A 26,446-nucleotide genomic window follows, 5' to 3' on the forward strand; every position below is an offset into this window, starting at 1 on the left:
ACAGGAAGCTTTGAAACCTGTGATAGAAGAAGAGAAAGAGGTGCTTAATTTTTGCATCTCTGTTGATTGCATTAAAAATTCACAGCAAAGCACCCAGCAACATAAAACTGCCTTAATCTTCCAATGTCTGTTCCATGGTCAGGAGAACTACCTTTTGCAAACAATAATTTGTCTTTCTATGTTGAGTTGTTAAGGAGCTCGGCTTGCCATTTGAGGTTGCTGAGCTGCACTCAAGCTCTGCTTCTGTGCTGCAGAGCTGCTTAATGGGCTCTGTGGAGATGATGTGATGCTCCACAGGACTGCCAAGCCATTGGAGTGAGGGAACTCCACTGTTCAGCTGAGGCAGAGGGCCTCCTTGGGGAGCCAGGGATTTCCACCAATACAGCTGTACTCGAGCAAGACTTGCTTTTCTCCCTGTCTTGTGGTGGTTTTGAATATATTATTAATTACCACCCTTCTTTCTTTTCAGCCTGTTCCAGCACTACTGCTATGCTCGAGGTGGCATGCGCCACACTTCCTACACTTGCATCTGTGGCAGGTAAGTCGATGGCATATACTTAACTGTCGCAGTCTTTTTGGTCAGCTTCCCAATGGATGTTTGTAAAATTGTTCCTCTTACTCACATGTGCCATCACAGTGAGTTTCGAACTGTTTTCTCTGAAAAAGCCAAAGAAAGGTGACTAGCACTGTGTCTTAAAGAAATAACTCAGTTACAGATTTTGCTCCACTTGAGGCATTCTCCAGAGACTGCTGCTACTGCCAAGATCATGTTTATGGTCACATCTGTGCAATTTGCTTTTTTATTAAATGCCATTCTGGAGAAGGGCTTTAGAGTTGTTCTCTGTTGCTCAGAAATGCAGTCTTTGAAATACACCTTAAGTATTTAATTCTCAAAATTATTTGCCTCAAAGGTTAAAATGTGATTAAAATATTTTTGGAATTTAGAATTTTTTTATTCTCTTTCATTCTTGCTGAACAGCTAGTGTGGAAGGTATTGTATTTGAGAAAGTATTATAAAAGTTCTCCCTGCAGTTGTAGAAATGCACATTTTTAATTTGCAGAATTTCAAAAAAATAGTGTAGAATACAGCTTTTTGCTCTGTGCTGAGATTAATCTAATCGGAGAGATACGACAATTGGATGAGGCATATGTGTTGATATATTGTGCCACTTGTAGATGTGCTGCTACTAACAAACATTTGCCCTACACTGAAGTCACATACACTTATTAAAATATTTTTTATGTTAATGAGAATAATGTTATATTGCTTTGGAGTTAATAAGGACAATTAGCGTCTTTGCTTCTTTCTGCTGTTTATTCAATTGCTTATTTGTAAAAGCAATTTTCCAATTTATATGCAAAATTGCAGTAGGAGCATGAGCAGCTTTATGGCAGATTGTGCATCTAAATTGTCTGAAAAGTTTCCTAGTTTAAGTACCATCATATAACTTGAGAATTAACATCCCATCAAAATGAGACTGCATGTCTCTGGTATTGTCACAGGCTGAGATGATAGAATCAGGTTGTCTGCGTCTGCTTTTCACAGCAATACAGACATCACATTCACTTACAGTGAACCAGAGCCTGTGTTGCAGGATCTGGTTTGGGTGCTAGAGAGCATCAATGGTTTTGCTAAACCTATAGAAACATCTATTATATACTTGTGTGTAGTGGGTCCTTGTGACTAATCTCTCCATGGGACTGAAAAACCCAGGGCCTGCACTACATGACTCAGGAGCCCCTACAGTATTTCAGAACTGGGTGATGACAGGAGCTTCCCAAGTGTCCTGTCCCACTACACTGGAGGGGCTTAGCAGGACATGGGACCAGTGTTTGAGCTGCCTCTGAACTGTTGGAGAAGTTAATACTTGGAGAAGGGCTGCCCTTGAAAGGCAGGATCCTAACAATATAGTGACATGATGCTGTAGCTGGGACCTGGCATTGTACCCCTCCACTACAATTAAAAGTGCAGAGAAACTTGATTTAAAAAAATAATTATTATTACATAAGGTAGAATTCAAAAGCTTTTGTCCTGAAATCGCTATATTCTGAGTATGAGTGATGGAGTAAGAATGAATAATATTAACAGTTTTAAGCTAGGTCCTAATAAAATGAATGTAAGTAGATCTATTTGCTCAATTAACATAATAATGGCAAAAGTAATAGGCATTTTTTTATTACCATGAAAATGTCATGCATTGTAAATATTACACTTAACTACATTTATGATTAAAAATAGCTTTTGCAATTCGGATTTTTAGTTATGTTTTATATTACTCAAGCTGATTTTTGTTGTTTTCTGTACAAAACTGTGATATTTTTACAGGATCTTTCCTTTTTAGCTTACAGGCTCAATAATAATTTCCATAGAAGAGGATTATGCTTTTAAATAAAAACCAAGTTTGTTACTCAGATTTTAGAAAAGATGCTCATTAAACTGGAAATCAAGATAAATCAATACTGTATTTCAGTACAAAAATAAATCACTTGACACATGTTGAGTGCATTCATTTGTTGCTGTCCCTGTCCAGTGTTACACTCTTGAGGAGATGGTAAATGAATATTGAGTGTGACCAGATCTGCTTTAAGTGTTCAGTTGGATGTATTCACCCTCCAATCAGTTGAGAACACTAGCACACATACGTTAGTATTACAGGTTGTCACATAGTAAGGGTAGTCCTGTAATTAGTGATGCTTTCAAACACTGTCAACTTGTCAGACGTTTGAAGTGCAAACAGGCATCAGGTAAGTGCAGTTAAATGAAAATGGTAGTATCTGATAAGCGTACTTAGATATATTTAGCACTAATCTACAAAGTGTTGACTTCTGTGTGGTGTTCAGATGGATTCATGGATTATTCATTGCAGTGTCTTAGTGTACCAAGTAACCATTTTCACAAAGGGGAAAACAAAGTTTAAGTTACATACACAGTGTGTCCTGGTGACCCTATGATGGATGTTGTCTGTTGATAACTAGATGCAGTTTCCATCTGGAGTTAGGTTGGAGGTGGAAGTGTCAGTATTTCTGCAACCACTGCAGAAGCCGTGGTCAGCCACTACTTGATGCTACAGCCTCTTAAACTTAGGTTCAGATCTTCTTGACAGATATCTCCAGGCAGATGTCAGCTCTCAGCAGATGATACCAGTGATTAAGAATAACATAGTGCCATAAAATGCCTTCCTCTATCTGAGGATTACCTAAGTAAAATGTTTTGGATAAGATGACTATACTTACTGAATCTGGTTTTCTTTCTTTTCAGTACAACTTGGTAAGATTTCATGTCTTAGATGAAAAAGTGGAGAGAAGGCTGTCAGGGGTTCCTACTGGATTGATTTTATTATTTAAATCATGATGGAAGTAATGATCTGTAGGTTTTTCTTTGTCTTCTTAATGAAGAGCTAATAGCTGCACTTCTTGTAACACTTGATGCTCCACTTAGTCCTGTTTTTAAAATATTGCTGACATTTCTGCTCTTTCTCTTTCTTCTAATAATTTGTTTTCTTGGTACTTTCTAGTCTGAAATGTATTTTGGAGACTTTTTTTCCTTTCTTAGTAATCTGAATCTCTTCCTACTGTTTGCATTCTCAGTGGTGTTAATTTGCAGCTTTGCCACTGCTTCACACAATTGTCTCAGTAACAAACACATCTTTGGCACAAGTTAGAGGCACATTATTAATGGATAAAAATAGATACACAGAAAGCTCTTGGAGAATTTTTCAAGTTGTCTGCCTGAAGTCAGACATTGGCATCATCATGTGTGGTGGTCTTCAGAGGTGCTGACCTCCAGGAAGGCAGCAGATCTGCCAGTGGTCTGCACCTCCCCACATCACTTCATTTTAAAGCCTGACTTTGGTACTCTATGCTGGACCTTTCAACTGTTGCGTCTTGGGAAGAAAAGATACAGCTTCTACAGGAAGGCTTGTTTGCTTTGCCAGTGGCTGGGGGTTTTGTTTAAATTGTTTTGAAGCCACCTTGAAAGTCTAACTGAATAATGATGAACAATTTCTGACTAGCTGTAGCATTTACCTTATGGGTAAATAGCACTTCTGTAGCATTGCTCCTAAAGTGGCTTTCCTGCATTCATCCCAGGATGATGGTAAAGGTGCTTCCTGTGAGGAAGACTGAACTTGCACCTCTTGGCAGGAACAGGCTGGAGGTGTGTCCACATCAGTGCTTTACTTTGGGTCAGTAGTACATTGCTGAGGCAAGGTCTCCCACTCATCCCAGCAGCAGGAGTTTGCTCAGACCCAGGAACCAGTCTTGGAGTGCACTTGCTTGATTTCTTTTGGGGTGAAAAACAGCTGGGAGAGCTTTCAAGAGCAGGTCTGCTGTGCCTTGGTTGCTAATGAGTGTTCAACCCGTGGAACCTGCCCAGAGCCAGTCCCAAGTGAGCAGATCTTCTCACCCCAATCACTTCAAACAGATAAAACCCTGAGATGCATATGGTGTGCATCTCTGGTCTTCAGCACCAACTGTGCTCTCTGCAGTACCATCCCATTTGCTCTGCAGAGCCAAGATGTAGGTGACAGATAAGGAGTCTGAAATGCCAAGAAAGATTGTGTGCTGCTTAACGCTTCACTGGTAGTGCTGAAAAACAGATTTTTCATGCATCTTCCCTAACAGTTGGTGCTGAACCTTACAGAAATATTTTGTAAACTAAACCCTTTATATTAAAATATATGCAATGTCTATTGTTGAAAGCATTTGTGCCATGCTCATTTGAATATATGACTTGTTTATGCAGCTGGTATGGTATGTGACACTGAGGGTGCCAGCATATGATGATAAGTAAACAAGCTATCTGCAAATACATTAGCATGGAGTCGTACCCTTAAGCTTCATGATAATTTTTTAAAAGTTGATCATAAATATATGCATGTGCTATTGGCTTCTCCTGCTTTATTCCCATTTTTAGAGTGAGATAGGAAATAGTATCTGCAGCTAAAATGCTGGCAAACTGCTGTGAAGCCTGTGAGCGTGTGTGCGCATGCCAGGTGTTGATTTTTTGAAATATTTTTGTGTTTTTCCTTAAACATCAAATGTGTGGGTTCACAAGCGGTGTCATGCATAGCACCAAGGTCATTCCCATTGCTTCCAAGTGCCATCTGCTCAAAATCGTAGCCCTCCCACCTGGGAAGCAGCTCTTCAGGTAGGAAGCAGTTGTTACCTCCTCCTGCCAGACTGGTGGTCCCAGGCAGGGGCTGCCTCTGCTGCCTGCACATGACAGGAGAAGGCTGAGGCTGGAAACACGGCTCCTGCCCCACTCCTCACCTGGCACAGAATCTCCTTTTCTTTCACTTGCACTCCAGTGCCTTATTACAGATCTTTTTTTCAGAGAGAGCAAACTAAGTTTGAAAGTGTCCTGGCCTGGAAAATTGCAGTGGTGGCCAGAGGGAAATATTCCACCAGTGCCCTGAAGACAGGACATCTCCAAAGAAGCTCATGTCTGTCTGCATCTTGTGTGCAAGCTGTATGGGGCCTTTTTTAGTTATCTGCACAACAGCATAGTTTCCCAAGTCAGACATCCAGAAAGTAAAAAGCCAGTTAGCAGCCAGTTGTAAAACTATGCTTAAGCCATTGGAACATCATCGCAAAACAAATTTGTTGCAGCCTTGAGTCTGTGGGGTTTTTTAACTTTTGATTTAACAACTTTAGTTTTTCCCTTTGGAGTGTATTTAATTTTAAGAAATACACCTTGTATCAGAAAATCATTCACATTATTCTTATACATTGCCCTTCACTGCCTTATTACATATTGATGTTTATATGCTAAAATATACTTAACAATAAAAACTTACTGCTTTCAGAATATCAACATGATCCTGGCCTTCAGATTCAGAGCCTTCAGAAATTTAAAGCAGCATCTACTTTCTCCCCCATAATCATTGCTTAAGGATTTATTGTATCTGAATAACTAGTGATCTACTAAATACCTAATTGATCTCAAGTGCTTAATGTATCTTGAGGGTAATCTCTTTTTGGATACAGTGTATGTTTACTGTTTCTGTAATTGCACATATCAGAAGTGAAATACAAGAAGTATGTCAGAAGGCTTGCTTACTCCACATGTAACAAAAAGTTTACTGAAATTGAGCCTTAGATTCATTTCACCCAGGGTAGGAAACTGTTCCACCATCACAACTTGAAAGAATCAAATTTGTGCAGAATAACCAATGTGTTTTTGATAGAAGGTGAGATATAGACTGGCAAGTCACCTGGAGGGATCAGAGAAATGCCACATTCACCCTGATCCAACATGTGTATTTTTGGATGTGGTATAATTCTTCTAGCTTTTTGAAAAGAAAAAGAGGGAGAGCTTCTATCTGAGGAGATAGTAGAAGAAAAACTAGGTAAAGCTTGAGTTCTTCATCGGTGTTTTAGCTGTTATTTGATAGACCTGGGGAAGTATCAGGAGGCAAGAGAGGACCCCAAGGACAAGTATAGGTCACCAAATGGATTGTGGAGCTTCAAAAGCACAGAACAAGGGTCCATCCTTCTCTGGAGATATTTCTATTCCTGTGAATCAGCAGTTTAGTCAGGTGTAACTCCAGTGGAGGTGTGGTTTTGATGCCTCAGAGTATTTAACCTCACATAGGGAAACGCTTAGCTTAGTAATTAAAAAAAATCCAGAAGGAAATAGATGGGTATAGGATGAAGAATTAGTCTTGCATAATCGCTTCCTTAACGCTGCCATGGATGTGGGAAGTATTTATATGAGCTGTTCTGAGTTCCTTCTGCAGAAAGGTTGTGTCTTGCAGCCAGAGTAGCAAAATGCCCATTCTGTACCCATTTCTGGAGAGCGAGCTGCAGGGTTTGCTATTGCAGCCTACACTGGGTCAGAGCCTATGGCACTTCCCACAGACTGCAAGATGTTGTGTTTAATGTATGAATAGACTGATGTTTACAATGTCATGTTTACAATGCTCTGTCTTAAGCTGTGCATGTTAGTGTTTCTGCTCCCATTAATTGTGCTGAATTTTCTTTTCTCCTGTCAGTGGGGAGAACTCTTCTGTTTTACACTATGGCCATGCTGGGGCCCCAAATGATAAGACTATTGAAGACGGAGACTTGTGGTAAGTAAAGGATTAGAATTATTTTGATGATTTTTTTTTTTGTGACACTTCTGCTGTTTTCCTACACGTGTTGTATGTACTCTTGGTCTTAACCAGTAGAGTGATGCGTGCATAATGATAAAAGTCCAGATCTTTTAAATAGAATGTAATATTGCATGCCAGACTAGTCACATTTCTTTCAAAGGTCCTGTATACCTGCATCTCCAGTTGAAGGAGAAAAATTGTTTTCAGGCACTTCTGTGCCAAAGGCACTTAAAATTTAGTTTAGCAAATGACTGTATTCTAAGTGCAAGGGCAGTTGTGAAAATTGGCATCTGCATTTCCTCTTGTACCTCAGTTCCAAACCTCAGTTCTGATGATGTAGTGGAGGTTGAGAGTGTGTTGGCTGCTTCTAAAGAATTGCATCAAATTGCAGGATGGATTAGATTTTTCAAATGCTTATGTGCACCCAGGCATGGCCTGAAAGTAGACTTTTAAATGTGTGAGAAGATCGAACTCATCTCAGTTCAGGTTAGAGCAGGGTGCTTATAGTGCTGTATTGTGCCAAAAATTTCTAGAAAAGTTTTGCTTCGAGTCTAGCATTGCCATAATACAGTTGCAGGTACCATGAATTCTATCTGCTTGCATTGCATGTCCACAGGCTTTGCAGTATGACTGCAGGTAAAAGAAGAGTGAATGAAAGCCCCACATACATTGCTGCACATTGAAAGACAGACCTGACTGCAGCTGTGTGGTGTGCAGTGCTAGACTCTAAGCAGAACCTTTTTAGAAATTGAATGTAAAGATGTGAAAGAAAGCAAATTAGTATTATCATAGATAAGCTCAAAAGCCATTATGGAAAACAAATTGAATCTCAGAAGTAGAAAAATACACCATTTTGGCTAATGTTCTGGGCCCATCTGCAGGTACTGTAGGGTGAAATTCCTGAATTACAGATAAATAATCTCTTTTTAATATTGTAGAAACTTTTTTTAAGTTTCTTGTACAATAGCCTATGTATTATCTTCATCTGTGTTGAATATCTTACTAAACTCATCAAATATTAATGTTAATTTATTGCAGGACCATAGCTTTGACTTATGATCACATTGTGTTAGAGGAGATAAAGTGCTGTTAGTTTTTTTGATCAGGCAGGACACACCAACATGATACTGTATTGGCTATGGTGTTTAATTAATTTTTCAGCAAAAGCATGTAGCCTACAGGAAATCCCAGGGTATGGTACTGAGAGAAGATATGCCACAATGCATTTTATTATGTCCTGTATTTAACATTAAGGCTTTCAAGTGGCATGGGGAGTAGTATTGCTGGGAGACCTCAGGGTAAAGGTAATATGTACGACCCTTGTACTTACAGTCCCTAAGGATAGTTTAGTGGATGGCTGAAGTGCTTCCTAACCCCCAAATTCACATGCCAAGACTCAGATTTCCTGCTATATTGGCATAATCTTTAAAAAATGTTTTGGTTTCATTAGCCTCAGATATCTGAATGTCAGAAAAGCACAATTTACCAAATGCATTGATTACTTCAGCATTTCAAAACTTCTGTTCTGCAGCGCCAGTTTGTAACCATCTCAACAAAGAGAGCAAGGTTTAACCTAGTTTGAAATACCCTCTTGCTGAAACAGTCCAGTTGCATCTTTGCCTTGATAAGGTGAAGTTTGTCAGGTGTAGGTTGGCTTTAGCTAACGAGTGCTCAGTGTACATGAACACCCACCTGGCTTCAGTGACTGCCCTTGCCCTTTGCACTGGCTGATACATAGTAAACAAACTTTGCTCCACATGATTTTCTTAGTGTTTTTCTCAAGTGGAAGTAAAGAATAACAAGAAGATGTAATTTCATTTGTGTAAAGACAATTGAAAAATACACTCATTTTTCATAGTTTAAAATAGTGTTTTGGAAACAATCTTGAGTGTACTTTAGCAGCATAAAATTGTGACAAGGCACTACCTGGGTGGTTTTACTGCATGCTTTTACAGATTTCTAAACTGGGCATAGGTACACGTGTATGTGCATACAGAACAGGTTATTCTAATGACAGGATGCTTATTTGTGTGTGTATGTTAGAGTTTGTATATTTGGCTCTCAATTAAGCTTTTTACTAGCTACTGGGAGCCCTCTGTTGGATAATTGTAGGAAGCTCTGAACACAGGGAAAAAATGGCTTTACTTTTGATGAAAAAGGGGTAGAAGTGTTTTAAGGGTTATTTCTGCTTCTACCAGTATTTTGGTATAAATCTAATTTATTGATTCCTGTATTTGTATGTAGTATAATCAGAAGATTTGGTACTTGCTATGATTTTTATTAAATTATTCAGTAGAATTTAGTCTCTTTTCCCTAACATTATTTTGTGAATGTAGCTAACATTCAGAGTTTTGCAGAAAGAGGCTGCTCAGATTTTTTATGTACAAAGCAGTGCAATAAGTGTTAGTAAATAAGTCAATGGAGTAGCTGAATGTTAGAAAAAATACACTTGGCAAACTAATGTGTTACTTCTTTGAAATACTCAAGTTTATGCTTGGTTTGCTCTTTTAAGGATTTGATGGCATTTGACAGGAGATCATGGGCAAAAATACTAGAGGTGTTGCATTTTTAATTTTTTTGAAGTCTTTTATTCTGACTCCTTGAAAAACTGTAGCAGGTTTAGAAGAGCCTGGTTTTATGATGTTCATTTTTTAAAAACAATCTACATTAAATGGGCTTATTGTTATCTAAGAAACTGGCATGGAATTACATCTCTGATACTGCACCATAACCCACATTTTTACAGGTGCAGTTTCTTTGCCAAAAGGCGTCAGTGTGAGGCAAGGACTTTAAAGATAATTTCTGACACTCCTTGTTAATATGGACTGTATTGACAAGCAGGGCTGTAATTTTCAGTCTATTACACATTAGAAACAAAGTAGCAAACTAACACAAAGCATTATGATTGACTAGAAAGTTATATTTTTAGGGAATTTTAGGTGTTCAATAGATGTGTGTACTTAACTGATGCTGATATTAAAAGTAAATATCACAATAACAGCAAGTTAGTGTTTTATATAAATAATATACGATAACATCTACATGGTAAACATTTAACTGGTATGATCAATATGGTCTAAAGCAAACAGTATTCCTAAGCAAGTGTCTGTTGTCTCCATGGTCAAAAAGGTCATGCAGATAAATGGGTAGGATGACCACCTGGTGATTCACAGTTCTAGGCACTCTACCCTTTCACTTGATATTACCTTTAAATAAAATCTTCCACTCAGAATGTTGCAAATCATGGTCTGCAGTGATGATGTATGGCCAGGCTAAGCTACAAATACTGGTTTTCTTCTCTCATCTTAAACCTGTGACAGCTTGGATTGACACTGAGCCCAAGACTGAGGCTTACTGTGTTACCTCAAGGTATTGCATTGCTCATTGTGTGCCAGGGCTCCTGCTGTTTCTGTAGGGAGGTTTTAACTACATTTCGTAATATGAAAAGTGGAGTCATAAGCAAAAGTGCTTGTTGTAGTTTGCAGTCTCCTGCCCTGTACACAAGAGGCCTCCATCAAGACCAGAGCCAGAAAGTAACTGAACCAAATTTTCTAGGGGTTTTTGAGCCACCCTCTGAGCCCCTGCAATCCAGTTTGAATAAGCAAAGGTCTTTCAAAGTTGGGGGGGGATAAAATGCAATTAAAATTTGCTATTCAAGAAAAAAGAAATCCAACAAATTCAAGGAGCAGAGATCTGACTCCCTGCTATGTAAAAATGAAGATCAAATGAGCACCTGGGGCTCCTGTTCATCAAGTGATGTCCCCTGTGTTGTTCATTCTTCCTGGGCAAATGTATTGTGATCTCTCCTTTTGCAGATATTTTGCTTGTGTTCACACTGGGGAAGGGGATTGGTTCAGTGGTTAGAGAGCCCTTGTGGGAGAAAGAAACCTCTGGTTTCAGCTCTTCTCAAATTGATCTCTGACTTTGGCTGGAAGTTATGGCTTTGCCTTGGGAAATAGCATCCATGAAAAGTTCAGTAAAAGCCAGTGTGTTTCTGCAAAAAGAATTGGTCTCGACAAATCAGCATCTGTTTTCTGAAAAATGAAAGCATCTGCTTTCTTGAAAATGAAGGAAGCTAATCCCCAGAGTCCTTCCTTCTGTCTCCTGCCCCTGCCCTACCAGTGCAGCAGTATGGAGCCATACTATGGCTGTTGGGAAAGGAGAAAACTGGCCATCAAAATAAAGATGGTGCAGGAGAGAAAGCTGGTGGCAAGACAGATGTCTCTTCTCACCTTTGTGGTTCAGTGGTTTGTTGTAATAACCATTGGAGGTGCTGAACGTCAAGTATGTACTTGATATTTTGATTTTGAGAAGGTTTCCAGGAAAATTATAGTTTATTGCATTCCATTTACTGCCCAGCAGTTTGTACAGCCTGCCTTTGTGGATTCTTTGCATTGCTGTGCACATTGGGGAGTTGATTGTTTTATTACAATTGATCAGCAGGGCTTCTGCAACATCTGACAAATAGAAAATGCTTCTATGATCTTAATATAAAGATTGATTTTTTTTGTGATAAGGCTCACACTTAAATAATAGAAATGTGGTAAAATAAGCCTGACCTCAGATGTCACTGAGATGGATACAGCTATTACCTGAGATGTTTTTCTGCAGGTGTCACAAGTTACAGGTCTGGGCCTTTTTATGGAATCTGAAAAATGTGTCTCAGTGAAAATTCAGTGCTTAATAAGCAACTTTACTGTCAAGTTCATTGACCTTCAAGCACTTGATGACATCTTTGGGGGTTGGTTGGTCCATTCTGGCTTTGCAAGATACTGAAAAGAATTGTCTGTTTTGAAGAATTGTCTGCTGAAGGACTCAGCATTTGTAACACTTTGAAATCGGCTCCGAAGTCGCAGTGTCGGTGCAGGCCGGGGGGTGCATGGGTGGTCTCCTTCCCCCTGCGTGGGCAGGTCCCCACTCAGAGCACCCTCACCAGCAGAGCCCTGAGCCTGGGCTATGCCTGCTCCACACACCCTGAGGGAGATGGGGGCTTTGGTAGGTTCACCCAGGTCTGCGGGCTGGTGCAGCACAGGTAATTAGCAGGGGATATCAGTCCTCCCTGCAGAGGGGGGCAGTGCGTGATTTATTAAGAGGGTTTAGGTGAAAACATAAATAAGAGGAGTGAACCTGTGAAGTGCAGTAGACCTCAGAGAGAGACCATTAACCTTGTATTCACAGTCAGACTATTCTTTATAAAATAAAACTAACTTCAGAAGTTTAAATGGAAGCAGGTTGGATCATCAGATCACAGAATCTTAGGGGTTGGAAGAGACTTCGAAAGATCATTTAGTCCAACCCCCCTGCCAGAGCAGGATCACCTAGAGCACATCACGCAGGAACACATCCAGGCGTGGTTCTAGAATGCTGACCAACTATCTTGAGCCCCTTTACCATCAGTACCCTGTCCTGTAGGACTTCTCTTAATAATTGATTGAAGAGGCCAAAGTTGGCCCTGCGGAAGTCCAGGATTCTTGTCCTGCTAGGTATTCTGTTCCTCCCACACAGGATCCTGCACTCCACCATCCCATGATCACTGCAGCCAAAGACATCAGATTAATTTTATTTAACTGTTTCTTTTAACATTGTCAGATTTAAGCTTACTCACTTCAGTGAAAGCATTGGGAAGAGTACAGTGTCCTTGGTGAAGCAGGAAGTTTCCTGCTTCAAAGCTCACTGCAGTTGCCACATCCTGCTTGTGACAGCAGTGGAGCAAGTTTTAGCTGCAAATAGTTTTATTGCATTCAGAGTTTAAGCTCTAGGAGAATTGTGTTAGTTTCACAAATCAAACATCCTGTCACCTAAGTATAGATTTAGCATAATGCATCTGTGTTAAATGTATTAAATATGTCTTGGCTATATGGACAGGTATTGTTTGCTTAGTCAAATAATAGAGTTGGGGATATGGAAAGCAGTCTAGTGTTGCAAAAATAGTAATAATTTAACTCTGAAGAATACTATTGTTTCTTTCTTTCCTTAATATTGTAATGCAATTTTAAGGCATCAGAATATAATTGACACTAGGGGGCACTAAAATAAGTGCGCGCTGGAGAGAGGTGGCTGTCCCATGTTTTGGTGTTGCTAACATGTTGTAGTTGCCAGGGCAGAGGCACAGCAGCCTTCCAGGAGCACTCCCTTTATATGTATAATGTGCATGCCACTCAAGTTGTTTTAAACTTGGGTTTATTTCCTTCTATTTGGCACTTTTATGTACCTTTTAATTTTTTTTTTTGTTATTATAACTTCTGGTGCTGTCAAAAGATCCTTTTTAACATCTAGCACTCCTCCTCCTGTTATTTCAGAAGCGTTGTTCATCATAGGGAGTTTTTCTTGACTGCAGGTACTGGTAGTTGCAAAAGGTTGTTCTGGATGAAAAAGACAGAAAAGATGCTGTTTTCATGTTGTAATTACTCAAAAGAGAAAAGGACAGTTTTCAGGCTTCGTGGAATTCTTGATCACTCCACCGTGTGTGACGAATATTGCAAAAGAAAGTTGCTTATAGCAAGAACTAGTTAGATTCAGTTGTTCGTGGCTATTTATGAAAACTAAGCCTTTTGTCAGGTAAAGTAGAAGTTACTTTGCTAATTTTAGTTATTTGATCTAAAAGCATAATTTATGGTTTTCTACAATCAAAAGATGTCTTTTTCTGTCTAAACTATGTAAATTTATCTTTTAAATATACCCACAATATGCATTGCATTGACACTATAGCAGCATACTTATCTTAGTATCATACAGTACAAGTTGTAGAAAATGCACTATTTTGATTTTTTTTTGAAGGAATGAGCAACTGTTTAATATAAAACGACTTTTTATTAAGGAGTACTGAGTGGCCATCATTTCTTTCAGGAAAATATCAGAAAGATTTTCAATAAGTCAACTAAAAGACTTAGCTGAGCTTCAGAAAAGTGTACTACAAAAAATGATAAAAGTTTGCCATGACTCTTTTCCAAACTTTTTTTTTTAATTTACACGGTGTTTTATCAAGTTTTACAATACTAATGCCAGCCTATAAACCAAAACTAATTTTGTCCAGGTGGGGGCAATGTTGCATTAAAAAGCAGGAACTGACCAATCTTTTTGCATCAGAAATCAGAAGTCCTCCCTTTTCCACCCCGAGTACTTAATTATCTGCTATTAAAACAATTTATCCTACGGAACAAAATATTGTGTTTATTGCTTCTTGAAAGCACTGATTTTAAGATCCTAGGATATTAATGTGTCAGATGTAAATGCTCAGCTATTTTATGTGGGTGAGACCAGTGTTTTCATTTGGCTGTGTGCATTTTTTATACATTTTGAAGTTTGATGCTGTAATAATATGCAAAAAATACGGTTAGCTTTAACCTTTCAGTCTGCAGTTTTGAAACAACTTCTTGTTAGTTATGGTTTTGTTTCTAATAATAATACAAAGTACATTGCTACTACTCACTGGTTGGTTGCAAAATCAACTGGCTATCCGTTTCTGAAATAATTCCTTTGGCTTGGTGCCTCTGGTTTGATTAATATTTACTATTTTCATCAAGGGTAGGTATTTTTCCTTTTGTTGTACGTATAGATTGTGTTAATTTTATGCTAATCTAGAAAATTTAATTTATTAAAACCAGAAAAATATTTGCTAGAATTAACAATAATTTTGCTCTAATTGAATATGTGTTCCTTTAATACTGGCTAACTCAGGCTATGAGTTTGCCAGCTGTCAGAAATGGGTAGGCCATTTAACCAAAGCAGAGGTCAATAAGTATTAAGTAGTGTGTTTGCACCCACAAATTTTTTACTTTCCTTTAAGTACTGTGTTATGATCTGCCTCTTCATTTTATGCTCTCTGTAGTGTATGTGAAATGCCTTTTTAATTGTGGCCTGTAAATGGATTTTATCTCTCATAGTTTTAGTTTAGTATTCCCAGCATAGTCTGGAAAAACAGTGTGAAGTTGCTTTGGCTGCTGTTGGGCTGATTTGAATAGGCTGTTCATCACTTTAAAGAAAATAAGCATGGTAAAACCTAGTATTTTTTAATCTTGATTTAATATTGATCATTTATAAATGCTGTTTATTGTAATCCACTTTTTATGGTGATCCTTGTTAATACAGATACATATAAAGTATGATAGAAGTGCTCTTGATGGATGTTGTTTATCTTGGATGTATATCAGTAGAAAAATCTTTCTCCTTGCTCTTGATGTGGGGAACTCAATTGTATAGGCCGAAATACCATTTTAGAGGGAGTCTGCCTGGCTTGTAAACCCCAGCTCAGAGGGAAGGTACAATTAGTCTCCGACACACGCTTTGTGTACCCACTGAACCAGATGTAACTCGCAGTCCCTGGGTTCAAGGCAGCGTTGGGTCTTCTCTCCTGTCTGTTCAAAGCACCACTTGTTATCCCATGGTGGAGGAACAGTGTTCCAGAGCCAGGGTCTCAGGAGAAGTCCTTCTAGTGTAATACTGTAACACATCTAGGCTCAGCCAATTTAAGTCTTAAAGGCAAGTATATTTCTGATTTCAGTTGTATGACGCAGTACTATACTTTTGACTTGAAGTGTTGCCATCAAGAGTAAGTATTTCTTCTGAAGAGGGAAAAATGGTCTTACTGGCAAAATATCATGCTTGGCTAGGGAACGAGCAGCCTCATTTTCTATAATACTAGTGCCTGCCTTCATTACTGTGCACTTGGCTTGAACATTTGGACCTGTCCATGGAAAGGCTAGCAGCTGGCTGGTCTAGCTTTTAGCATTCAGTTGTCATCTTCTGTAGCATACTCTAAAAATCCTGTCTGGTGGATTCTGTTAGAGAAATGATAACTTGGAGGCTGCTTGAAGAAGCCCAAGAACAGCTAGAGGAAGTCTAGTAAACCAAATTAACCTGTACCATTGGACACTGGCTCAGTTTTCATCGTGGGAAAAGATTGGAAGCATTAGCCTTTTACTTATATGGATATATGTGTGTATGTGAGCATGCATATACACACATAAGAAAACTTTACAGCATTTACAGTAAAAATCAATAGGCAAGGTCTGATACTTCACCTGCTGCTGTGGTCTGTGGTACTTTTTTTGTTCAGGCTGAGGAACACAGGTCAGAACATCCAAAAGCAGCTGCTGAAAGCTAGGGCTCTCAAGCCAAATATTAGTACCTAAGAATGGTGGCCTGCATTACAAGTATCAAACTTCTACAATTTACTTTCAGTTGGTACCTTAAACTTCTCAGTAGACATGTAGAAATGGACTGGTTTGGTTAACTGAAAAATTTTAGTAACCTGAAAGTGTAGCTGTGCAGTTGTTACCCTGGGCTGGTACCTCACATTCTGGTGAGAAGCTAGTGAGGTTTGCTGTCCTGGGTTTGATTGGGAAGTACTCAGCTGCCAATGCAGGTTTCCCCTTGCACGCTCCCTTCTTTTCCCTGCAGCTCTGACATCCTTGCTCCTTGTTTAAACAAGTCTGCTGGAGCCATGAATGCCCCAGCTCCTGCCTTTCCAAGGGGGAGGCTCCTAATAGATGGAAACTAGCCAAAACTTGGGATTTGCTGCCATCTCTCAGGCTGAGTTTTCAGTGAAGAACTGTCTCTGCTGGAGAGACTACTGTTGCTTATTAAATACACCAGTTAAAAAAGGATAATATTTAGGATAATAAAGCCAGGAAAAAATCAGCCATTCAGCAAAAAGAGAAGTCAAACAGGTAACCCTTTTGTCAGAACTTCACCTGAGACTTTTCCTGATCTCTGGCATTTTGCCTGCATGGGTCCAGTGGAGGGGTTAAGGAGGCAGCACTGATGCTTCTCCCTCTGTGTCTTGTGGAGTCTCCATTGCTGCTGTCTTCCCCTAAGTCAGCAACATGAGCTTTCTGTTCCCGACTCCTTACTTGTATCCAGCACTTCTGTATAAGAGACATCCCTCTGCTTAGCAGAAGCACTGGGAGGTGGCACTCAGGCAAATTTAGCTGTGAACAAGCCAAACAAAAGTTTTTTGGCTCTTTCCTCTGGCAAGCTTAACAGTTTTAATAAGGCATTAATGCAAACTGCATGGGGGTGGAAGAGGGGTTATACTTGATTGTGGAAGCTGGTTTATTTAGTGCAGAAGCTGAAGGCTGTTAGATTTCTTCAAGAGATAATAAATTCTGTAGGCAAGGGACTCCTTCTTAACCTGTGTGTGAAAATAGCACATAAAATCTTACTAGAATAGGTGCGTGTTTACTGTACTGACTCTTCCGTGCAGCTCATTTGGTGGATTTAATGAGACTAAGACTTCGTATCCTGTGCGATAAATGGATCTGAAGTTCTTCTGCTTGTATCAAATCATTGTGAGAGAGGACACTCCCACACCCTGTTGTGGGTTGAGGAAACCATTTTTACTCAGCCTTTGGCTGGAGCAGCAGAGCAGAGGCACATGTTCTCTGCAGTGGTGGGGCAGGGGCTCACCCTTCTGCTGCTGCTCATCGCTGCATCATGGCTGGCTGACCTGCTCCTCTGCTCCTGGGACCCAGTGTCCCGGTATCTGTTGCACTGAGAGGAAACCCTGAGCAGTGCAGAGCACACATACCTGGAGAAAGTTTTTTTGTTTGATTGCTCTCTTGTTTTGTTTTGTTTAATCCAGCCATCTCAAACTTTTGTCTTGCTACAGCCACAGAAGTCTCTTTTGGCACTGTAGAGGTACAGGCATGCAATCCTCTCTCCTTCAAAATTCAGTGTAGACAGATTTATTTATTTTTTTCACCCTCTTCCTATCTGAGCAAAGCTTAGCAGCCTATCTTGTCATCTTCTGTGAGAGAAGGTTGAGACAAGCCTCCCATTATCTATAATAGTCTGGGAAAGTCTTAAGTGAGACAGTGTTAAAAAGAGGAGCAAAGATGGGAATGTCATGGAGAAAACAGATGAGATTAAAAGACAGTTGAGGACAAACACAAAAAATATGGGGCTACGTGGTTATATAAGTTGCAGCTAAATGAAGAATATTCATGTAGCTGGTCTGTGACTGTGTAATTGTGTTTCCTGTGTGGGCTACAGAATCTTCTTTTGAACAGGAGGCTTAAACAAAAAAATCTTATGTTCTCTTGTGAATATCCAGAACGTCATTTTTACATAAAAAATATCCTCTAGCATTTTTCTAAATTACTGTCGACTCCAGAGATGCTGGCAACAAAAAGCTGGCCTTAAATCAGTGAGCCAAGCCTGACTTCAAAACAGAGCCAGTACAAACTCTCTGTACCATGTCAGACGGAGGCTGGTCAGAGCAGGGTATCTCTTAAAAAACCTTCCTGAGGATGGTAGGACTTTACACTGTACTGTTCCAGTTCTCTGTTGTGGTCTGCAATGCTATCTTACTCTGTGTTGCTTTTTTAATTGATAACTCTTGGCTGGTCAGTATGCAAGTGGATAAAAAAGTGTGTGTCACTTAACTCTCCATTTTTCTACTTGTGATATCATCCTTGTGGTCTGCTATTAAACCACCCTATTTCCAAATAAGTTGGCATGTTTCCAAAGATGTAGCTCCTAGAAATGATGATACCTTGTTCCCTTAAGCCTGAAATTGCATTAGAAATGGTCAGGTTTTGTTATTGTGTGAATACTGAAAGATTTAATTGTTGCATGAAGTGTAAAGCACAGAGTGCTCTCTATGAACCCAGAGCGGAATATGGCGAAATCACACAGAATAAAATCTCCAGCTGGAGATGACTTGATCTTACTGCAACAAGAGGAGGAAAAGGTTGCACATACATTTATTTCTGCTGTCCTAGGACTGGGCTGGCACCAGTTCATCTCTGTGGCTGCTCAGAGGTATGTTGGTTACTAATGGCTCAAAACCCTAAAACCTCAGTAAACATGGCTGAGTAAAGTGTCTCAGTATTCATACCTGTTTACCTTTAACCTGAGGTACGAGGAGGGCATGGTAAGATATAACAGTATCGGTTTTCTACTTGCTAGTCTCACAAACCCACTTGAGGGACAGAAAGGTTTTGTCCTGAGAACAGAAGCTGGGGAGGACATGGGTTGCAGGCAGGTGACACTCAGTTCAACCCTGTGCCGGAGTACATTGCGCCAGGAGGAAATCCAACTGGGTTTCACTGCAGTCATTGCTCTGCAGTGTTAACAACTGCAGAATAATTTGGTTTTTTAACTGTCACAAGAAGATCCAGTTCTGAGTGTACAGACCAAGCAGATCTGTAGAGCAGGAGGGCGACAGCTTTACATGTTAGCATGTGGGAGTTAGCTGTAGGCTTCCCAAGAAATGCCTGCGAGAGCTTGTCTTTGGGTTGGGTTGGTGGTTGGATCATAACAATTCATACACATGGCTCAGATATCCCAAATAAAGTATTGCTTCCCATTGTGATATTGGCCATAATTTGCTTCATTGCCTGGCAGTTTCAAATTATTTGACAATAAAAGTGTCAGCAAGCCTATAAAAGTAAAACACATGCTTAAAGGAAGATGATGCTTTATTTTTTAAAAAAGGGTATATAGGGACTTTATGAAGCAAAGAACCAGGACTGTTTATAGGCAAGAGTTTTATAGAAGTGTTTTATGATGCTTCCCAGTCAGAGGTTAAGAAAGCTAAAATCGATAGCAAAATGCATATTATTTTTCTGGGCTTGAAAGCCAAAAATGAAACCATAAATTTGCATTTTGTGGTGCCAATATTCTGTGAAAGTAGCACACCACGTCTTACTCATCCGTATTGTTTCAGAGGTACAGAAGGGGAAAAGTTTTCGTGCATCGTGTCAGTTACAGTGCTGATTTACAAGCCTGTATTAACTTTAAAATCAACCAGACTTGAAATATTTTCTCGAAACTCCTGTCCTGGGCTCCTGCACAGGGAGCAGAACCCCAGTTCAGTCAGACATGGAAGGATTGCTGCCAGCGGCACCAGGGACCTGCGGGGGAGGGGCTAAGAAGGAGGGACACTTCCAGCTGATCCTTTCTGCAAGGCTGTGCCATGTGGCATGTGTTTCTGTTTCTTTTCAACTTGATACCGTTTTATGTACAAAATTAATTTGTGGTGTGAAAGGAATGAAATTTAAATGGAAGAAGGAAATATAAAGAATGTGAAAAACAAGACTGGTCACTTGGGAGGGATATAGGAATGTTGTGAGAGAATGCAGCGAGGAAGGCAAAGGTCCACTTGGAATTAAATGTGGCAAGGGGTATCAAAGACAACAAGAAGGGCTTTTTCAGTATACAAATAGAAAAAGGAAGACTAGGGAAAATGTAGGCCTGCTGATTAATGAGGTGGGTGTCCTAGTGGTGGAAGACACAGATAAGGCACTGAATGCCTTTTTGCTTCAGCCTTCTCTGCAAAACCTGGTCTTCATGAATCCCTGACCCTGGAGGTAAGAGAAGAGATCTGGAGATATGAAGACTTTCCCTCGGTAGAGGAGGACCAGGTTAGAGACCAGTTATCCAAACTAGACATCCATAAATCCATGATGCTGAGAGAGCTGGGAGTTGTTACTGTTAGGCCACTTTCCATCATATTTGAAAGGTCATGGAGAACAGGAGAGGTGCCTGAGGACTGGAAGAAAGCCAGTGTCACTCCAGTCTTCAAAAAGGGCAAGAAGAAGGACCGAGAGAACTACAGGCCGGTTAGTCTCACCTCCATCCCTGAAAAGGTGATGAAACAAATCAATCTGGATGTCATCTGTAAACATGTGGAAGAAAAGAAAGTTACTGGGAATGGTCAACATGGATTCACCAAGGGGAAGTCATGCTTGACCAATCTGCTAGCCTTCTGTGATGTCAAAACTGGCTGGTTAGATGAGGGGAGAGCAGTGGATGTAATCTCCCTTGACTTCAGCAATTATTTTTAACATACTTATTAAGAAACTCAGTAAGTGTGGTTTAGATGAGTGGACAGTGAGGTGGATTGAGAGCTGGCTGAGTGACATATCTCAGAGGATTGTGATCAGTGGTGCAGGGTCGAGCTGGAGGCCTGTAGCCAGCTGTGTTCCCCAGGGGTCAGCACATATTCATCAATGACCTATACGAGGGAAGAGACTGCACTGTCAGCAAGTTTGCTGATGGTACAAAACTGGGAGGGATGGCTGACACTCCAGAGGGCTGTGCTGCCATCCAGTGTGACCTGGACAGGCTGGAGAGTTAGGCAGAGAGGAACCTAATGAGGTTCAACAAGGACAAGTGTAGGGTCCTGCACCTGGGGAGGAGGAACAGCCCCATGCATCAGTATAGGTTGGGGGTTGACCTGCTGGAAAGCAGCATGAGGAGAAGGATCTTGGAGTCCTGGTAGACAGTAAGTTAACCATGAGCCAGCAATGTGCTCTTGTGGACAAAAAGGCAAATGGTATCCTGGGATGCACTAGGAAGAATGTGGCCAGCAGGTTGAGGGAGGTCATCCTCCCCATCTTCAGCCCTAGTAAGACCACATCTGGAATACCATGTCCAATTCAGCTCTCCCTAGTTCAGGAGAGACAGGGAACTACTAGAGAGAGTCCAGCAAAGGGCAATGAATATGAGTGGGGGACTGGAGCATCTCTCTTATGAGGAAAAGTTGAGAGAGCTAGGACTCTAGCCTGGAGAGAAGACTCAGAGGAAACCTTACAAACATCTACAAGTATCTGGAGGGTGGGGTGTAAGGAGAATAGAGACAGACTCTTTTCACTAGATGGTCTCGAGAGGTCCCTTCCAACTCCAGTGATTCTTTGATTCTGAAACGCTCATAGTAATTTTTGAAGGTGACTTCTAAAACAGATGCAGAAGGCAACTTTTTTCTTTCTCACACCGTTGGCTAACATTGTGTTAATAATAAATATATCTGCTTATTAATATGAATAAGCAAATCATTGTCAGTAGAGCAACTGAGAGGTTATCTGATTTTTCTCATGCTTTGCATTGTTCAGTTTTAAATGATAATGTTTACAGTATTTTTCAATATGTTTGGGAGGAAAGATTATATATTTTTATATATACACACAGAACTGAAGCCTTCTATAGGAGAGCTACACCTATGCTTCCAAGAAGGAGTTTGGAGTATTTTTGCTATGCAACTTTAGTTGTGGTATAGCTTGTTATTAATTCTAGAAAACAAATTGAAACAGTAACATGGAATCTTTAGGGAGTGCTCAGGTCTTCTGGCTGTTAAATTTGCTTTGTGTACACCATACACTTTTCACCCTGAAATGAAGCCAGGAAGGTTTCTGTTGCTTTTGCTCCCAACAAAATGATGCAAAGTAAGATTAGTTTCTCTCTCAGAAAGTTTTGAAAAAGATTGAGTGTGCAATAAAAGACTTCATTAGCTTCAGCTACATCAGTGAGAACTTTGACATGCAACCACGCACCTCTCTCTGATCAGTGACACTCCTTCTCTGGCCACTTTCCCGTTCAAGACGCCTCAGGAACGTGACTGCCTCAGACACATCATCTCTGCATTCATTGAAATCAGCAATTAACAATTGCATCCTTTCTGGAAAAGGAGTGGTTCTGAAATGAAATTTTTCTTCATTCAACAGAAAAGTGAATTTGCAGGAAAATTTTGTAATAGAGAACATAGTCTGCTAGATATGTAACAATTTATCTAAAAGGGAAATATACTAGAGTTTGGAGATACTTTGTTATATTATTGCCTAAGTTACTCTACAGTAAAGTTCTTAAAAAGTAAGTCATAGATCAAGATGCCTGTAAGGCCTGTTTTCATATGTGCATTTTGTTTGTTTAGATTGCTGCTACATCTGATAACAGTCCAAATAACATTAAGTAGTTGTTTCTGCACATGACCCTTGTAAGACTGAATTATCAGGCAGGTAATTTTGCACATGCAGTTGAGAACATACTAAAATACTTTCATAATATATTGTTTACTGGCAGTTGCTATCTAATTTCAGGGTAAAATAACTTTTTTTTTTTTTTAAGGAAACAGGATTTAAGGAATCTGCTTGTAGAAACTTTTTCCAGTTAGTCAACAGGAGAAGATGGTAGCTCACATGCATTTTATTTGGTTTAAATGTGCTTCACCCCTCATTTTGCCTGGCAAGCCAAGATAGTAAACTGGGATCTTCTCAGGCTCCTATGATTTCCACAGGATAAGAACAGTATTTGGGCTATTTCCATGTCTTGGGCAACATTTTGACTAATGGATATGTTCCCAACTGAAGTTAAATGGAAGAGAATTCCCAGTAAGAGCCAAAATATCTCCCAAATGTACAGTTTGGTTTGGATGCTTTTTCACTGGAGCATACAGGCTGGGTGGTGTGTTGTGCTCTGAGGTGGAATTTGAAAGTTTATCTTCCCTCATGTCTCCTCTTGTCTGGAAGCCAAGAAACCTGAAAAAATGGTGCTTCCTAGCTTGTGAGCCTTGTTTTGGTGTACCATCAGTCTTGTGATTTTTTTCTTTTCCATTACTCACTGCTCCAGTAACTCGAAAAAGCTATTTAACAACCACCAAGTGATGAATGGGTTTGAGAAAATGCTGATAATTGTGAGGTTAAAGACATTGCTATATTTTGTCTGTGGTAAGTTCAGAATAACCATTCTCCAGGTAAAATGTAGAAAACAGCCAATTCCAGTAGACATGGACAGGGAGTTTGGAACTTGTTGGTCTCAGCTTTACTTTCACTGTGCTGAATGGACACTTACAGTTGTAAATGCAACAGAGTTAGGACACAGAACTGCTGCAAATCCCACGAAGCACCATGAAACTGGATTTGTGATTTTGAAAGTGTTCAGTCTGGAATGGGTTGAAAGATTTATAACTAAACTGAAATCTGTATCGTGTTGGCACGTTAGGGAAAGTAGCAGCTTCTTACATTATTCTTAGTTGCTGCAACTAGTTTTCTGTATCCTTAGGTTTTCTGTGTGTATCATTAGTTATTTTTAGAAGCGAGTCTAACCATAAAATCAAAACTTAGGGAGTGTTGATGGGCTCTCTGATTTTGAGGTTTGGCTAGGCTAGTTTACAGTTGCTGTGTTGGTGTCAACTTTTTTTTTTTTTTTTTTTACCCTGTGGGTCTGACATTTGCTGTCTATTGTGTATCTTTTTTCAATTAGCAACCTTGTGTTTTAACATAATATTTCATATTTAAGAGCATGTATATAGTGTTTGTATTAGCTCTGCACGTACATACAGAACTTTGCAGTTTTCTCTTCACATTCTCCTAAGGAGTTTGCTTCTGTAGCTTTAAGCCTCATGCAGTTCCACATCTGTAAACCACTGGGTTTGTTCCTGAAGTTCTAGTCCTGCAAGTGTCTCTGCAGGTGAACCTTGCACAGTGTGGGGAGTATGGCAATGACTTCAGCAGGGCTTGCACTCAAAGATTTGTTCACAAAGAAAATTGTAGGGTGGATTTTAAAATATCTTAGAGTGCAGCAAGAAGAGTCCCAACCCTGCTGAAATAATATTTTGCTTTCTCATGGTTGCCTTCAGTCATTTATTGGCCATTGCTTTCAGCAGCAGTTATGTTGGAAATAGTGAATGTTTACAGCTGAGTGCTGTAGCACTTTTTGTGGTATTCTCTTTACCTAGTCATGTATGCTGGCTGGGGACGGAGCTAAGCTGCAAGGTTTTCCTAATTACTGCTGTAATGAGGACTTGATGGCAGGAGAGGGTGCTCTGGTGGACTGTCCTTCTGCTTGTATTGTCTGACTGATCCTGGTGTGAAGCAGAAGCAACAGGAAAAAACTCCCAAGACTTTCAAATACAGTAAAGGAAAATTGTGTTTCTTATGATGGTAAGAGTCTCATACTCCTGAGGTGATTAGAAAAAGACTTAAATTAGCTGATTTCAACTCTAATTCATTACTTAAGCAGTCAGGAGGTCACACAAATGTTGTGTGTCAAAGTCTTATATGTAAGATGTGCCTTCTTGTAATCAATATATGATGAACTAGGGGGGATAATTGCTCAAGTACCCTTTGGTCCAAATGGTTATTTGGTTATTTACTCATTTTTGAGTCTGCTGAAACCAGGTAGGCTCAAGAAATATAGTATTGCAACTGTCTAACCTGGTTCTTGCAAGGGTGTAGAAACCCACATGCTATTTTTGTAGATTGACTTCTGGCAGCTGAGCACTGACTAGTCAATCATTGATTTATGAATAGAATAAATATGCTTCTTAAGGGGTAAACCAGGTCTTTTGTCCCCATAAAAGAAAGCATTTCATTGTTTTTTTCTTCTGCCTCTGATGCAGAAAACTGTACTATATGTTCTTTTCTGGTTTGATCGTCCCATAATCTTTGTTTCTTTAATCAGTGTTAGGCAAGTTTGTCATAAAGAAAAGTTTATATTGTGAGCAGTGGCAGTCAGCCTTTATTGGGGACATTTAATTTGTTAACGTCAGATGTGTTTTGACAGATACAAAAGGCCGTAGTGTAATTAACATTTTCTGCTAAGTTTTGAGGCTTGACCCTTTATGTGGTGCTACCATTTCTCAGGAAAAAAAATAAAGGACATGTTTTTTCTTCTGAGAAGAGGTTCTAGGAACTGGAACCAAAGAACTTGAAGTAGATTCCTTGTGTACTTCTTCTCTTCCTTCTTGCGTTCTCTCAGTGTTTCCATCCAGGGCCAGCACAGTCTGTAAGTGTCCATTTAAGCCATAGGTAATGCAGATACCCTCTGCTAGGACATTCTAAGGGACTGTCATCTCATTTTACTTGGAACAGCATTCAAGTGGTGATAATATGACCAACTACTAAAATGCAGATGACTTTCAAGTGCAGAGCAAGAGAAATATCTTACGGTTTACTATTTAATTGGAATTAAATTTTCATTTTTCCCCGCTCTTTTTCCTTAGCCTGTTTGATATGGGAGGAGAGTATTACTGCTATGGCTCTGACATCACCTGCACCTTCCCTGCAAATGGAAAGTTCACTCCTGACCAGAGGGCTATCTATGAAGCTGTGCTGAAGTCATCTCGGGCAGTCATGAGGGCAGTGAAGCCAGGTAAAAAATTGGTACATGTCAACAAGAATTGACAAGTTTGGTGGCAGCATTCAGGCTGTCAAGACAATTATGTTTGGAATTTAGAAAGTGCTGGAAAGGAACAAAATGACAAAATCAGTTTCCATGTTTAAACATCTCCTAATGGACACACAATATATATTTCTTTAAAAGTGTTGTATGGAAACACATAAGCAATTATTAATGAGATGAAAAAATGCATTTTAATCTTCCACTTTTAAAAAAATTAAATTCCTTTAAACTAGTGGTGACTGTTGTTATTCTGGTGTGTGTTTACACTGGCATCCATCTTTTCAGGAAGTTTATGCCAAAGACTGAAGTCAGAGTTTGAGTAAAAGTGTGTTATGCTTCAGTTTGTTTCAAATCTTTTCTGTATTTCATGTGTGAGCTCAATAGAAATCTTCTATTGCAAAAGAGGATGGAGTGTGCATCTTTCGAAAGGGTACTCAATTAGCCCTAAA

General features: G+C 39.7%; 1 protein-coding gene across 2 annotated transcripts in view; it reads left to right on the forward strand.

Annotated features, from left to right (window-relative positions):
• The window catches only part of PEPD (peptidase D), a 131,534-nt gene that overhangs the window by 69,324 nt on the left and 35,764 nt on the right, over positions 1-26,446 (forward strand). For both annotated transcript variants that reach the window (XM_051629547.1, XM_051629548.1), the window contains exons 10-12: positions 470-538; positions 6,996-7,073; positions 25,819-25,967. In XM_051629547.1, coding sequence (XP_051485507.1) covers positions 470-538; positions 6,996-7,073; positions 25,819-25,967 — 296 coding nt within the window. The remainder of the gene's footprint in view (positions 1-469; positions 539-6,995; positions 7,074-25,818; positions 25,968-26,446) is intronic.

Source organism: Apus apus, chromosome 11, assembly GCF_020740795.1.
Source record: "Apus apus isolate bApuApu2 chromosome 11, bApuApu2.pri.cur, whole genome shotgun sequence".
Classification (NCBI taxonomy): Eukaryota; Metazoa; Chordata; class Aves; order Apodiformes; family Apodidae; genus Apus; species Apus apus.